Source organism: Ictidomys tridecemlineatus, chromosome 2 (assembly GCF_052094955.1).
Source record: "Ictidomys tridecemlineatus isolate mIctTri1 chromosome 2, mIctTri1.hap1, whole genome shotgun sequence".
In the NCBI taxonomy this organism is placed as follows: Eukaryota; Metazoa; Chordata; class Mammalia; order Rodentia; family Sciuridae; genus Ictidomys; species Ictidomys tridecemlineatus.
In genome coordinates this window covers 129158814-129170932 of record NC_135478.1, presented here as the reverse complement: position 1 = coordinate 129170932, position 12119 = coordinate 129158814, and the positions used below count along the sequence as shown (strand labels likewise).

The following is a 12119-nucleotide window of genomic DNA, read 5'->3' as shown; positions in this document are numbered from 1 at the left end:
TGCTTAGCACTTCACCATTGCTGAGGCTGGCTTTGAATTTGAGCTCCTCCTGTCTCAGCCTCTCAAGCTGCTGGGATTACCGATGTGTGCCACCGTGCCCTGCTAAAAATAAATTTTAAAACATTGTACATCTCCTATTTTTCAGGAGTAACATGGCTCTACACGAAATTAAAATAAAAACAAGTACACTGGGGGAAATACTTCTTACAAAATGATTAAAAGTTACTATTTAAAACATAAATCATGCACAAAAATGAAGAAGACAGTAAACACCTTTAATAGAAAATCAGATAAAAGTGTTAAATATTCAATGCACTGAAGCCCTTGCCCTCTGAATCCCAGATTCACATAAAAAGGGCTCTTTGGCTCCTCTTCCTAAGTGTGATTGCAAACCAGAGTGTGTACTTCCCCCAACCATGAGGAGAAGCCACCACTCACTGGCTACTCCTACCAGTATCCTGCAAATCTTCCTTGAATGTCTCTCTGTAATGTCCCCTTGTTATAGTCAGGTGGGGGGAGGTGCACAGACATGGAAGTGACTGTCTGTGTTGTGTATAATCTCTAGGAATTAAGGGTGTCCCTCAGGGACAGAAGTCCTCAAGATGTCAAAGCATCAGATATTGAGAAAACAAAAGGCAAGTCTAATACAATTCAAACAATTCATGACAGGTCTTCAGTCCACATCCCAAATGGTTCTTGAAACTGTCTGCTCCTCTCTTTCTCCAAAACCACCTTTTTTAATTGGTAATTTTCCACCCTTGTACTCCTGAAATGTTTATCCTGCAGCCAGAGGGCTCTTCGAATTTCCAATTCCACTTGTTCATTCCTTGCACATAGGAATACAATTAGTGTTTTATCATTGCATTTTACAACCTTGCTATAGTGTCTTTTTAGTTCCAATTTATTTTTAATTTTTCAGTTCTTTTGGATTTTCTACATTGACAATTATGTCATCTGAGAACAATGACAGTGTTATTTCTTCTTCCTCAATTGGTTTACCTTTTATTTCCTTTTCTTGGCTCATTGCTTTAGCCAGGACTTTAGTACAGTGTTGAAAGGAGTGGTGAGAGAACAGTGCCTTGCTCCTGATCTTTGTGGGAAAGCCTTCAGGTTCTTACTAGCAAGTGTGATGACAGCTGGAAGTTTTTCTTTCTTTCTTTCTTCTTCTTCTTCTTCCTTTTTTTAATAGCTGTTCTTTGTCAAGTTGAGGAAGTTTCCTTCTACCCATCTCTCTCTCTCTTTAAAAAAAAAATGCTTATTTTTTTAGTTGTAGTTGAACACAATATCTTTAATTAATTAATTTATTTTTATGTGGTGCTGAGGATTGAACCCAGGGCCTTGCCGGCGCTAGAGAGGCACTCTTCCGCAGAGCCACAACCCCAGCCCCACATATTCTCTTTATTTAAAAGTTTTTCCAGGTTTCAAACTGTAGCTGACCACAGGAAGGTGAATGGCTTGGCCTTTTTAAAAGAAATGCAGGACCTGGCCGAGGACATTTGTGAAACGGTGGACAAAGCAAAAAACTTACAGAAACTTTGGAAAGAAAGATCAAAGACACCAGGCAAGTAAACCTCTTGAAAGGGATACTGCCTACCTGGGCACTGCTTAGGAAGAGAGGGGTGAAATCCTTACTGAGCGGGCTCTGCCTGTGGGTCTTGGGGAAAGGTGCGCCCTCTGGTGGCCAGCGTCGGCCCCGCGGCTAGTTGTGGAGGGACGGGAAGATCCTTCCTTGCGGGAGGGAGGCACATTGCACAGAGCTGAAGCTACCTTACCTCCCCAGGGGCAGTCTCCCATCAGCCTAGGCTCCACAGGTACCCCCTCTCCACTCCCTTCTCACGTTTCTTCTGTTGTCTTCCTTTTTTTCGCTTCCTCATCCTATCTTTAAGATCTATCTGCACCCTCTCCCAACATGCAAACAGATCCCTCTGATTGCTTTCCTCCCCGTTGTCGCCAGGATCAGGTTTAGTTCTGGCCTTGGGTGATTAGCTTTGTCAATCTTTTGAATTATTAGGGTAGATTATTTTGTAAATGAGAATAATATCTTTTCATTGTGAAAAATATCCACATGATAAGAGACTTCGGCTCTTATTTATTTATTTATTTATTATTATTATTTTTTTATTTTTTCATGTTTTTATTAGTTGTTCAAAACTTTACACAGCTCTTGACATATCATATTTCATACATTTGATTCAAGTGGGTTATGAACTCCCATTTTTACCTCATATACAGATTGCAGAATCACATCGACTCTTATTTATAAACCTCTGATGGAATTAGAATGGGCATAGATCTTAGAGAGCTCTCACAAATGAAGTGTGCACCTCTAAGAGGGCAGCCCAAGGCCTGTCTTCACACGCCCTAGTCATCAGGGGCTGCAAGCTTTATCGAAGGGGGTTACGCAGTGATCAACTCTGTCCGCCCCACGACCCCCACTTTAATCCTACGAACCCCATGTCTGCCAGACACCATATAGGACAGAGAATCAAAATTTAATTTTGACTAATAGATAATTTTTAAAATATTTTTGTGTCCCAAATGCTATATATACATATCATTAAACAACCATTCATTTTAAAAAGTCTGAACTTCAAATTGAATACTGTATGTGTTTTTATTTGGTAAATCTGGCAACCTTAGGTACCCAACTCAAAATTATTCTTTGTTTATTTTTCTTTCTGTGTTGCTAGAGATTAAGCCCAGGGCTACATCTCTGTCCTCATTACACATATAATATATATGCTCACATAGGCACATATATATGTTCTTCTTCATGGAGTGCATACAAATAAATGGAGTCAAGAGTTTTGCAGAAAAATGAAGAATGAGCTCTTCAGAGAATGTAGCATTCATTATTATTTCTAAGAAAATGTCACCTTTGGGGCCTGGGGTTGTGGCTCAGAGGATGAGCACTTGCCTAGCATGCATGAGGCACTGGGTTTGATCCTCAGCACTAGTAAAAATAAAATATTAAGTAAAATATTAAGTAAAATATTAGTAAAAATAAAATATTAAGAAAAAAGGAAAAAAAAAAAAAGAAAGAAAATGTCACCTTTGTCCTGGGTGGAATAGGGCAAGGTGGGCCATGGCCTCCCAAAGCTGATTTCATGATGAACCCAAAGTGCTCCACAAAAGACTTCTGACACTGAATGAAGGAGTTTCTTGTAATAGGCTCCATTATAAGATCATTCTGTTTTTATAGAATTTGTTTCTTTAAAAATATTTTTAGTTGTATAAGGACACAATACTTTTATTTCATTTATTTTTTATGTGGTACGGAGGATTGAACCCAGTGCCTCACACATGGAAGGCAAGCCCTGTACCCCTGAGCTATAATCCTAGCCCCTAGAATTTGTTTCCTAAATGAAGTTTTTTTGAAGAAAGAACTGATTTTTTATTTTTGAGGTGAAGTCTGTTTTCAACTAGCTAGCATTTGAGCCATTTCCCGTGGTTCATGTAATTAAAAACTTATCTGAAAAATCATAATTTCACGTTTTGTTCTCCTTTTATCTTTTTCCTTTCTTTGTTTTTCTCTGTTTTCCCTTCATGGTCCTTGTCCTGTCTTGAATGTTCGCAATGCCCACTGGAATTGGAAATCTTTTGAAATTTTTTCAAAATTTGGTTTACCAGTTAAAAAAATTTTCCCCCAAGAAATTACTTAATATCTATGGGATTTGGAGATCATCAGTGATGACTTTCTTCAGTTTTATTCTTCTATCTGGGTGTCACCATTTGGGAGCCAGGGCTCTGATACTTCCTTTGACTTGAAAACTGGAGTGGTAACGTGGCAAATGGTTTTTGGGTTAATGACTGAACTGAAATCTCTAAAATTTGCTCTATTGTAGGTCCTTCTTATGGATCCAGTTTTTTAACAGTAAGTATCTTAACAAAAAGTTTAAAATTGAGTGTCTCAAGATGTATGGTTGGCAATGGTTTTTAAATTTAATTTGTATATTAGACACTATTTTTTTAAAAGGATTTGATTTTCAGTTACAATTGTGTAGGTGCTGGATTTTGAGAAAGCCAAAGTCACTCCAAGAATGGATTGAAAGATGAGATTTAATTTTAATTTAATTTTCTAAATTAAGGTCAGTGAGAAGCAGTTGCTGAGTTGAGGCCAGCAGGTGATGGAGGTCCACAGATTGCTTAGTAAGATGGATCAGAGCCCATCCAAAGTCAAACTTAGGCCATGGTTTGTGTGCCTGCCATGCAACCTTTGACTCTAAGCACCAGGGCCTTCACTTACAACATAAGTTTTCAATGGGGGTGACTTACATGTAACCGAAGAACTTAAAAATAGAATAAAGCACCATTTCAATGATTAAATTAGCATTTAAAGGAAATTTTGATATTCAGTGCTTGTGATATTATACCCATTGATAAGAATCATGTATGCCTTGTGATGGAAAAAAAAAATTGACACAATGACTTTTGAAAAAGTTACTTGATGTCCTTTGTCTCAGTAGTTGTTCTGATAATTTGTCGTATAATGCAAAAGAAATAAAAATAAAGTCTCATTTCTAATGACGGATAATTTTAATTATCCCTAAGTAGGGCAAGTAAATGTTGATAGCCTCCTTAGCAGAGTCACTTAATAATTAATATGGTGCCTGTCATGTCAGGTGTGAAAAGCAGAGAACGGCATCATAGTTGTAGCACAATTGTGATGTGCAGACTCTCAGGCCCTGTCTACAACGAGCTGAGGAAGAGTGGCCACAGGAAAGCAGTTCTGTTTATTAAAGGGAGACAATTCTAGGTAACTTTTCTGTTGCAGAATTCTGGTTATGATATTTAGTTTCTGATTGTGATATATAGTTTCATTTGGAGTGAAATGGTCATTCAAATACTCTGAGCCTGAGGAATGATGATACATAAATTATGTTTCCAGAGAATCTTTTTGGCCATTCAATTGAGCATAGAACGAAGGTGACCAGAGTGTAATCAGGAGGCCAGTTAGGAAATCGATGAATTCATGGCTACAGTAGGTGATAGAGGCTTAGCACAGTCATGTGGTTACTGAGAGGGGGTGGCATGTGGTGGGATTCTTGATACAATTTGAAGGTTGAACCAGTAGACTCCTCTGATGAATATAAGTTATTACAGAAGAGTCAAGAGTGACTCTTATTGGAAATATGGAGTGGCCATTGATTAAAATGGGGAAAGATTGGAACCGTTTTTCCTGGTGGTGACGTGGGGAGAAGAAGGAGATGGGGAAATCAGGAGACTTAATTTGGGCAAGTTAATGAGACACGCAAGTGACACTGTCAAGGAGGCTGTGGGTGATGTGATACCAGTTTGGAGCAGAGGTGAAGAGTCTGGTTGGATACATAAATCTGGAAGATTTTGGTGCAAAGGTGACTTTTAAATTCTGAGCAGGCAGAAGGTACAGAGGGAGAAGAAGAGGACTTGCATCCGAGATGGGGTTTCAGGCCAGCAGGGGAGGATGAGGTGGATGTCCTGGAAGCCAGGAAAACCCTTTTCAGGGAGGTGGAAATGATCGGCCTCAACTCTGCTGTTGATCAGAGTAGGAAACGGATGGAGAAGTGACCCCTGGAAGTAGCAGCATGGAGACTGTTGGTGACGCTGACAAGAAACGCTCCGGTGAAGTGACCAGAAAGAAAACATGACTGGAGTTGTTTTGGAGGGTTGGGGAGGAGGCCAGGCAGCGCGGCAGGGGGCAGCGAGGCCTGGGTGGAAACTGAGGGTGTCCTTTCATGACCCACTGAGGGCCTCATTTGTCCTCAGCTAAAGTAGACAGTTCAGGAGGTTCCAACTGCTGGTCTCAGTGTCCCATCACAAGCACATGTTGAGTGTTGGCTTTCTGTATCTCTGAAGCAAGGTTGGGGCAGGGGAGCAGAGACCCCAGAGAGACCCACCTCCAGACGTCCCCAACTCAGGTCACCTGGGACAGAGCCCTTCTGCTCCCCCCACTTGCCACCTTGTCCACCTCCCTCTTTTTTTAAATTATTATTACTGGTTGTTCAAAACATTACAAAGCTGTTGACATATCATGTTTCATACATTTGATTCAAGTGAGTTACGAACTCCCACCTCCCTCTTCCCTTCTTTGCTGTTTTTCTTCTTCCTCCTTCCGTCCATCCATCCTTCTCTTCTTCCTTTACTTTCTCTTTTTCATCCTTCCCTGATTCATTTTCTCCTTTTTTTTCTCTTTTGAGAGTTTGCAGTTATTTTAAATTGTAGATTTTTCTGATTTTATATTTTTGACTGGATTTCAAACTTGTGTGTCCATACTTAACAAAACACCCAACCAGAATGACTAATATCCGTCCAAGACAGACCCACATGAACACAGTCATCCCACACCAGACAAAGGCGCCATGAACATACGTGGGAGAAAAGATAGCCTCTTCAACAATGGTGCTGGGAGGACTGGAAATCCATATGCAGCAAAATGTGATTAAACCCGTCTCTCACCTGCCCCAAACTCATCTCAAAGTGCATCCAGGACACAGGCATTAGACCAGAGACCCTGAGCCTATGGAAGAAAAAGTAGGCTCTACTCTGCATCATGTCGGCTTAGGAACTGAGTTCCTCAACAAGACACCTAAAGCACAAGAAGTAAAATCAAGAAGGACTAAATGGGATGGTATCAAACTAAAGGCTTCTTCATAGCAAAGGAAACAATCAAGAACACGAAGAGAGGACCTACAGAATGGGAGAAAATCTTTGCCAGCTGCACCTCAGATAGAGCCTTAATCTCCAGGATATATAAAGAACTCAAAAAACTTAACACCAAAAGACAATAACCCTATTGATAAATGGGCAAAAGGAGTGAATAGACACTTCACAGAAGAGAAAGTACGACAGACAGGTCAACAAATATATGAAAAAATGTTCCACATCATTAGCAATTAGAGAAATGCAAATGAAAACTACACTGAGAGTTCATCTCACTCAAATCAGAATGATAATTATCAAGAGGATAAGTAACAATAAATGTTGGGAGGGTGTAGGGGAAAAGTACAGTCATACATTGCTGATGGGACTGCAAATAGGTACAACCACTCTGGAAAGCAGTATGGAGATTCTTCAGAAAACTTGGAATGGAACAACCATTTGACCCAGTTATTCCACTCCTTGGTATATACCCAAAGGACTTAAAATCAGCATATTATAGTGACACAGCCACATTAATGTTTATAGCAGCTCAATTTACAATAGCCAAACTATGAAACCAACCTAAGTGTCCTTCAACAGGTAAACGGATGAAGAAAATGTGATACATATACACAATGGAATATTACTCAGTCACGGAGAAGAAATGAAATTATGGCATTTGCTGGTAAATGGATGGAACTGGAGACTATCATGCTAAGCGAAATAAGCCGAACCCCAAAACCAAAGGCCAAATGTTCTCTCTGATATGCAGATGTTAATGAACAATTTGGTAGGGAGGGAATAGAAGTTTATTAGATTAGACAATGGGTTTGGAGGGAAAGGAGAGGGGATTCGGGAATAGGGAAAAAGTGGAATGAATCATGCATAACTTTTCTGTGTTCATATATGAATTTACAACAGTGTAATTTCTCATCATGTATAACCACAAGAATGGGAAGTTACGTTCCATGTATGTATAATATGTCAAAATATACTCTATTGTCATGTATATATATCTAAAAGGAACAAACAAAAAACAAACTTTTGCTCAACAGGGTGACATATTAAGCCTGTAGGAGTCTCTTCCTACAGATGTCCTATCTACATTTCTTGCACTTTCTCTCTTGTTCAGCTGATAAATAAAACTAAAAAGGAAAATTTCCGGTATTTCTTCCTATCAGATGGACCTCAATAAAACAGAGGAGATGATTTCAAAATTGGAAAGCCTCCACCAGCAGCCTCATCTCTGGGATTTTTTACTTTCATTGCCAAGACTACGTGAAAACCGTGTTCATGTGGAAGACATCCTCCCTGTCATGGTCCACTTTCTCCAGGCCGTTTTGAAGTAAGTAAAAAAATAAAAAAATAAAAGTCTAAGTGTTGGTTTTTTCCTCCTCATTATTTTTAACTTTAAGTAATTTTATTTTAAAATTTTAATTGTTCTTTTTAGATATGCACAATAGTAGAGAGTATCTCCCTCATTTTTAATGGGTAAATAAATATACAATAATTGAGAAACTGTTTGAAAAAGAAAAATGTTCATGGTAATGGTGCTCTGAAACACCTGGAGCTCCTACACGTCTACCTCTGTCCCCTTCTGTCTGTAAACATAGCTTGCACTACTGCAGTGATGTTGTTCACATGCTCCCCAATTTAGAAAGCTTCATATTACTTTAAGAGCATTTCCATGGAGTCCTGTAGTCCTAAAATAAATATTTTTAATGACTGCATAATATTCTCTTTGCTGAGGTATTCTATACCACAGATAATAATGTTAGCATTAGACTTTAGGTTGTTTTCCACATTTTTACCATTAAACAAGCAACATAAACATAATAATTTTGACTGATAAATTATACTATAGTTGTCAATTATATCCTGAAGACCTTGGCAGGAGTGTCGGGGGCTGGGGGTGGGGTGGGGTGTGGCTGGTCTGGGCTCTGCAGGCTGTAATATCCACAGTCCTGCACTGAGGTCCCTTAAGGTACAGGATGAGCTGAGGCCCCAGATAGGTGTTCCCCAAACCCCACATTCTGGAGCACAACTCTCAGAATCAGAAAATTGTAAATTTGAACATGACTTTTTAGGTTTTTATGAAGACATATTTGTCATTGTAGGAAAAGGAAACACATTTATTTTGACAGTTTGTTAGCTTAAATATTTTAACATAGTTGGTATCCCTACCTTTTTATTCTCGCTAGCCTTGAATATATTATCAGTGGATGATGAAAACCACCAGGTTGTTTTGAGAGAGGAAAAAGGTTGAAATGAGAAGATATTAATGACAGTTGTTGAACCATATCAGCTTCAGCATAAATTTAATTTCTATACTTCAGTGGCACAAAATCAAGAATGTCTGCATTCATACTGCATTCATAGAACAGTACCGGTTTTCTGTGATGTATTTTATAGCCTTGGGATTCTCTTCAACACACAAGGAGGCCATGAGAGAGTCTCCTTAATGAGAAACTACAGGAAGTTTACCTGTTTGGAACCACAATGAATGGTTGCGTTGGTCTTCAGTTGTTGAAATGTAAATGCATTCCTACTTCAGCTGAGTGGATTTTCTGACCTACAGATTTCATTATTTATAAAATAAAATATTGATATCTCAAAACAATTGAACCCCATATATACACATGAACTCCCTCTCTCCCCAAAGTTCCTCATTCTGCAAAATAGTTTGAAAACCACTGATGGACTGGTCACACTCAGATCCATGGGCTAAAGCAGAGTGGAGGGTTGGGGTATGTGTCCTTCCAATTCGGCTGCTTTCTAAGTGTTAGACTGATGATCTGAACCTGAAGCAGCCTAGATGAAGGTTCATTTGCTCCTCTGAGATGAGTGCCCTGTGTGGCTTGGACAGCTGTCCTAGTCGGGCAGGAAGACCCAAGGCTAAATGTAAGACAGCACCCATGGGAGAGCCACCCGAAACCCAAGGTCTATCAAAGGCCAAAATTCTTAAGTATTCAGGAGATGGATTTACCTCTCAGGCTAAGTCTTTAGCCTGAGGAATTAGGATCACGTTAAAGCTGTGAGGAATGCTGACATATAAATAGTCCAGACACATGTTGCAACAGGGTGAGGGCCCAGTTGGTGGAATGTAAATAAATCTGGGATGGATTCTGCTTGTTTGACTCACCAATGGCTCAGACTGCTGTGGCTTTGTTCTGGTTCTAGTTCCTTAACATCTCTGGAAGATTTAGACTGGCTACCACTCAACCAGACTTTCTCCCAGGTTTCTGAACTTGTACTGAATGTGACCATCTCGACGCTGACATTTCTGCAGCAAAATGGAGTATCATTCACTGGTATGGGCACTTTAGGGCTATTGCTGTCTTTTAAAATGTCTCATTACTGATTGACAATCAACATAGAGTTAAAATGCTGTTTGGAGAAATGTTTTAATTTTAAGTTTTAATTTAATTAAATGTTTCAATTAAATGAAGAAAAGAATCGTTTGCTTTAATAAAAGATAGAAGTAGAATGAAAACTTGGAACTCAACTGATTTGACTTTTAACTTCTGCTGAAATTCTGTAGTCATTTATAATGAAAATATTTATAATTAAAAATAATTCAATTTAAAATTCTTTGACCTAATATCTTGGAAGATTATACCAATCACTGGTTCTGGGATTTCAACTGTTCCTCTTTCTAAACTCCTATTGGGAATTAACATTTGGAAAACAGTAACCCTAGTAAGAAAAACCAGTTGATGTGGACTTAAAGAGTCCACTAATTAAATAAGGAGAGCTTCCACAGGGAAGGGAATGGAATTGTCTAGCTCCTTCCTCCCTCCCTCCCTTCTTTCCCCACCTTTTTCAGTTCTGTGGATGAAACCAAGGGCTTTGCACATGCCAGCAGGTGTCACCACTAAATTATACATGACTAGCTTTTCTCTTGACCTAGGATATTATTTTTCAAATTGTTAACTGCTATTCTCTTTGCAAATTTTTCTAGGGAAAATACATGCAATGAGAGAACAGTGAAGTTGGATGTCATCCATTCATCCATTTGTTTATTGGTCTCTCCCTCTTCCCACACATCGATCCAATCACTCACCCATCTGTCTATCTGCTCACCCATGCATCAGTGCACTCACCTACCATTTACTCACCAGTCCACCAACACATCTGTCCATCCATCCACTGTCTGTTCATCTATCTGTCATTCATCTATCCATTCACTTATTTATTTATTTATTTTGAGAGAGAGAGAGAGAGAGAGAGAGAGAGAGAGAGAGAGAGAGAGAGAGAGAGAATTTTTTAATATCTATTTTTTAGTTATCGGCGGACGCAACATCTTTTGTTTGTATGTGGTGCTGAGGATCGAACCTGTGCCATGCGAATGCCAGGCGAGTGCACTACCGCTTGAGCCATATCCCCAGCCCTCACTTATTTATTAATTCTCTTATTCAGTAGACACTTACCAAAGACTTTCTATGGACCAAACACTACCTCAAAGAGTGGGAATAAAAAGCTATAAAAGAAAATAGTTCTTGCTCTGGGGAAGTCATGTTTGGTGAAGGACAAACAATACATCAATAAAGGAAAAATAATGACTACAGAGTAGAAGTCTGGTAACTTTTTCAGTAAAGCTTCAAGGAGGAGATTTGAAGGATGAGTTAGAGTCCATTAATGAGACCAGGGAGCATTTCTAGTCAAAGAGACCAAGCAGAGCGTGATATGCAGGGCCCTGCCAAGAGTGCTCCTGGCGAGGTGCTTCTGGGGTTATAGTGGACAGCAACAGAAAGTGGTCCTGAAAGAGAGCCCAGACCAGCTTTAAAAAATGGCCAAAAGAATGAGGTCTGAGTTATAGAAAGATACTCCTTGGGCAGGTGTGAGGGTTGATTAAAGGCAGGCAAGCCATGTTGCAGGGTGTGGGGATCAGGTGCCCAGGATCAAGTTTTCTACTGGCCTCTTTCTTTCAAAAGCCCTGTCTCCTGAGCTGCATGATGTGATGATTACACAGACATGTTTACAGAACCAGCCAGATTTCTCCTGCTGCATGGAATAATGGAACACGACCCCTTCCATCACTTCAGATTTCACCTGCTCTTGTGACCCAGCACAGCGAGTCCCCCATAGAGTGGAAGGGTTTCTTTCAGTGCTCTGTAGAAGGGAAACTATGATATTATCAATTAACTGGATTTCAAGTTTAATTTAGTTGCAGCAGGAAGTACTATTTCTTATGTTCAGAACAGCACCCAGAGCCAGGGTGGGAAATGTGTAAAACACCTCGTTGAAATCTCAGTGACCTCAATTTTAACAAACTCATTTGGAGGCTCAGGTTTTTGTACATCCTTCAAATTATAACAATCAATTTACCCTACAATTGGAAATGTAATCACTGCTAAGAATGTAATTAAAATAAGCAATTTTCTATCCATTTGCCAGTGAGTCAAAGCTAAGAAATTACTATTGCAAAGGCATACTTCTAGAAGTCACTAAAAAATTGTTTTCATTTTTCTTGTCTCCCCCCCAAAATCCTTTCTGTCTGA

At 39.4% G+C, this 12119-nt stretch overlaps 1 protein-coding gene across 1 annotated transcript in view; it reads left to right on the top strand.

Annotated features, from left to right (window-relative positions):
• The window catches only part of Abca13 (ATP binding cassette subfamily A member 13), a 422085-nt gene that overhangs the window by 35359 nt on the left and 374607 nt on the right, over positions 1-12119 (top strand). The window contains exons 4-7 of the mRNA XM_078039756.1: positions 1410-1561; positions 3846-3874; positions 7800-7963; positions 9799-9929. Of these exons, the coding sequence (XP_077895882.1) occupies positions 1410-1561; positions 3846-3874; positions 7800-7963; positions 9799-9929 (476 nt within the window). The remainder of the gene's footprint in view (positions 1-1409; positions 1562-3845; positions 3875-7799; positions 7964-9798; positions 9930-12119) is intronic.